Source organism: Cryptomeria japonica, chromosome 10 (assembly GCF_030272615.1).
Source record: "Cryptomeria japonica chromosome 10, Sugi_1.0, whole genome shotgun sequence".
Classification (NCBI taxonomy): domain Eukaryota; kingdom Viridiplantae; phylum Streptophyta; class Pinopsida; order Cupressales; family Cupressaceae; genus Cryptomeria; species Cryptomeria japonica.
In genome coordinates, this window is record NC_081414.1 from 744,759,881 (window position 1) to 744,763,171 (window position 3,291).

Genomic DNA, 3,291 nt, shown 5'->3' on the forward strand with positions numbered 1-3,291 from the left:
AATTATTTTTTGAAGTTAGGTTAGATTATTCTCATGTAATTTTGTATTATATACAATTTCATTTTCTATTTTTAAATTATATAAATAAAATTAGTTAATTCAAACAATCAAATATAATTACATAAAATTAAAATCTTATATACTTATCTTATTACATTTATTACTTTATTAAAATAACAAATACCACTACATGACACTTGTTTTACTTACTATATATTAAATTTAAGATAAGAAATAAAAAAAAATTGTTAGAATACTCATGTTATTAGAGTCTATCCATTATTATCATTATAGAATCTTTATGAATATTAAATAATTTTAGATTTAACTATTACACTTCACCTTTTACTATCATTACCTTACCACATTAACATCCACTACAATAAATAAATAAATAAATAGTTTGACTTTTAATAAATAACCATAAGCAAAAATTTATTTGCCTGACAAGGACGATTGAAGGTCAAATTGAGCCCTAATATGATAGGAGGAAAGTGCACCATTTCACACGCAACACCTCGTGACCGCCAATCAACTGCATGTTTCCACATTAAAAAACGTTTAAGAGCGCCCTATAAAATGGGTCATTTCTGTAACATCCTCAACAGGCGACCCGTTCACGCATAAGGTTTTAACCCCCATTCGTCCACAAGGTATTCTTTGCTCATTCCATGATTTTCTTACAAAACAGTTGATTTCTGGTGCAATTTATTAGCCAATTGTGCGTGAATTGTGCGCTCATTCACGCATGCATTGTGCACTCAGCGTAGGGGCCACCCCATGGTTGACTATAACGTGCCGCCTTTTTAATCTCCATTGTGGGCTCGCTTTCCCATTTAGTCTGATCAGAAAATGGATTCATTCAAGGCAGTCATGAATCCAACTATCACCAAAGATTCATTCAAGGCAGTCATGGATCCAACTATCATCAAGGTACTCAATTTCTTTTTTCTTTTTCTGTTTTTGTTTCAAAAGAGCAGTAAAATCTTTCTTCTCAAAGTTATTCATAGTAGATTATAATATTGTTATTAGGATTCAATTGTATAGTTCTGGAATCGAATTCATTGATCAAATATGACATAGTTTTTGAATCAAGTTCATAGATCTAATATGACAATTTTTGAATCAAGTTCATCATCTATGTTTCATAATAGATATTAGATGGTAATGGTTATAGATTATGATATTGCTATTAAGATTCAATTATGTAACATGTTTCAAAATAGATGCTAGATGGCTAACAATGTTTCATAATAGATATTAGATGTTAATGGTTATAGATTATGATATTGCTATTAAGATTCAATTGTGTAACATGTTTCATAGTAGATGTTAGATGGCGATGGGTATTCAAGGCGCATAGTTGTTAGGAAGCCGTGGAGCTGCACTCCACATCTGTCCTTCCACGATTTCGCTGCCCACATTCGAAAGATTTACAAGTTGCCCTCCGACAGAAGGGTGCGCATCGTGTACAAAAAGGAAGGAGAAATGGCTGCTGCAGAAGACGATCTAGAGTTTGAGGCTGCATGTTTTGATGCAATGCCCGGCCAGTCTATTCAAGCAGTGCCTGAACAGTATGTCAAGGGCTCCTGGTATCGCCTCAATTCGCAAAACCCGGTCGAATCAGTAATGAAAACTATGGATTTGCGTTAAACAGCGATAAGTAAATAGAATTGTTAAGTTTCTCTATCTGCTATGGATATTTTGAAAGGATAAAGTTATAAGGCGAAAAATGTCTCCAGATCTGAACGAGGTTTGAATTGACAAGTTTAGGCCTATCTTATTAAATTAGGGTTTGATATAGCTAATTTATAATTGGATCATTCTGATGATGGATTACAGATCTAAAATATTGATAATGGAAAATGTTTGTATGGTCAAATTTAGAAATTACAAGCTAATTCATCATATAGATTGTATGAGAATTTATTGCTTTCAAATTTTGGAAACATAATTTGTTTGAGATCATCTATTTGTATTTCTTTTATGAGATCTCCCAGAGATGTGAGTTTTCATATTAAAATCTGTGAACATTTTTCTTTTCTTTCTATTGAATTTAATCTCAAATATCATAAAAAGTTTACATCAAAAAATTCAAAAATATTTCATATAAAATCATATCCATCACTATAATGAAAAATAATGTCTGTCAATGGGCCCTTAATCTATTGGTGAAGCTGAATGTTTCTTAATGAACTCATCAGAAATTAAGTCTTGTTGAGTGTATGGCTCCGACATCTTGAAAATGAATGAAACCAGATTAAAGTAATTTGTAGATAACCTCCATCAACAAAAAGTAAAAATAATAATTTTTTAAAATTTTTTTTCATGATATCCAACCAACCTTCTAAATCTCTCTTTTAAGAATATTAGATTAATTAAATGTTTTGTTTTCAAATGCTAATATACAGCTGGGTATTTCATTACAACACCAGAAAAACCAAGGAATCTGATGGTTGTTGAAGAGCACTGTATTAAGTAGCACTTTCATACATTACAAGGTTTTCCCATTTCCCTCCAAATTTTTTTGTGATTGCACTTGCTTCTTCCCCATTTCATGGAGTCTTTGGTATTGCAATATCTAGTATAACATCTTAAGGAGGCGTTGCTTTGGCTGTGGCACTTGGGCTTTGGGTTACATAAGTTTCATGAGAAATAAATAAACATTTAGTCTATGTATATTTGTCTAAAGTAATGCTTCAATATGAACAAACATGCATTAAAATTGACAAGGAACCAATGGGGTGCTTAGCTAAACGTATTATGTAATCTAATTCATACAAGTTTGATAAACTAGAAATTGATATATATTTTATTAAGGCTTAAGTTTTGATGCATAGAATTGAAACTTTCAATTTTTTTTTAGTCTTAAATTGTGCACTTCTATTTCAGAAACTTGTTTTCATGTGTATCTAATTAAGTTCTGCCTAGAAGCATTAATAGGATCTATTATCTTAAGTAAAAAAATAGTGTTTTATCTTGATAGAAATTAGGTCATGTGTATTGATTCAATGGTATTTGAATAAGTTTGAAGATATGTCAAGCATAATGCAAATGCTTATGCATATCTTCATTGTATGTAGATGTGGATGTAATGTTCTCTAGGATTGAATGATATATCTTAATAGACAATGATGTCTAAATGAAATAGGGATTTGTGTACTTTTATACAACACCATAGCATTCAAATTTGCATATTTATTTCTTGAGTCTAAAACGATTAGTAGTTATAGTCAAGTTGGCTTTGGCCCGTGATTAAATTTTATATTAAAAATAAGGATCAAGGTTTCT

The 3,291-nt window shown here is 30.8% G+C and overlaps 1 protein-coding gene across 2 annotated transcripts; it reads left to right on the top strand.

Annotated features, from left to right (window-relative positions):
- Window positions 1–448: 448 nt before the first annotated feature.
- LOC131076849 (uncharacterized) lies at window positions 449–1,798 on the top strand. 2 transcript variants are annotated; one of them, XM_059213666.1, is made up of 3 exons: window positions 449–653; window positions 766–933; window positions 1,330–1,798. In XM_059213666.1, exons 2-3 carry the CDS (start codon window positions 853–855, stop codon window positions 1,651–1,653), a joined length of 405 nt encoding a protein of 134 aa, XP_059069649.1. In that variant the 5' UTR covers window positions 449–653; window positions 766–852; the 3' UTR covers window positions 1,654–1,798. The 2 variants fall into 2 exon arrangements, with proteins under 2 accessions (XP_059069649.1, XP_057870169.1); XM_058014186.2 differs by having other exon boundaries at window positions 623–933.
- Window positions 1,799–3,291: the final 1,493 nt, after the last annotated feature.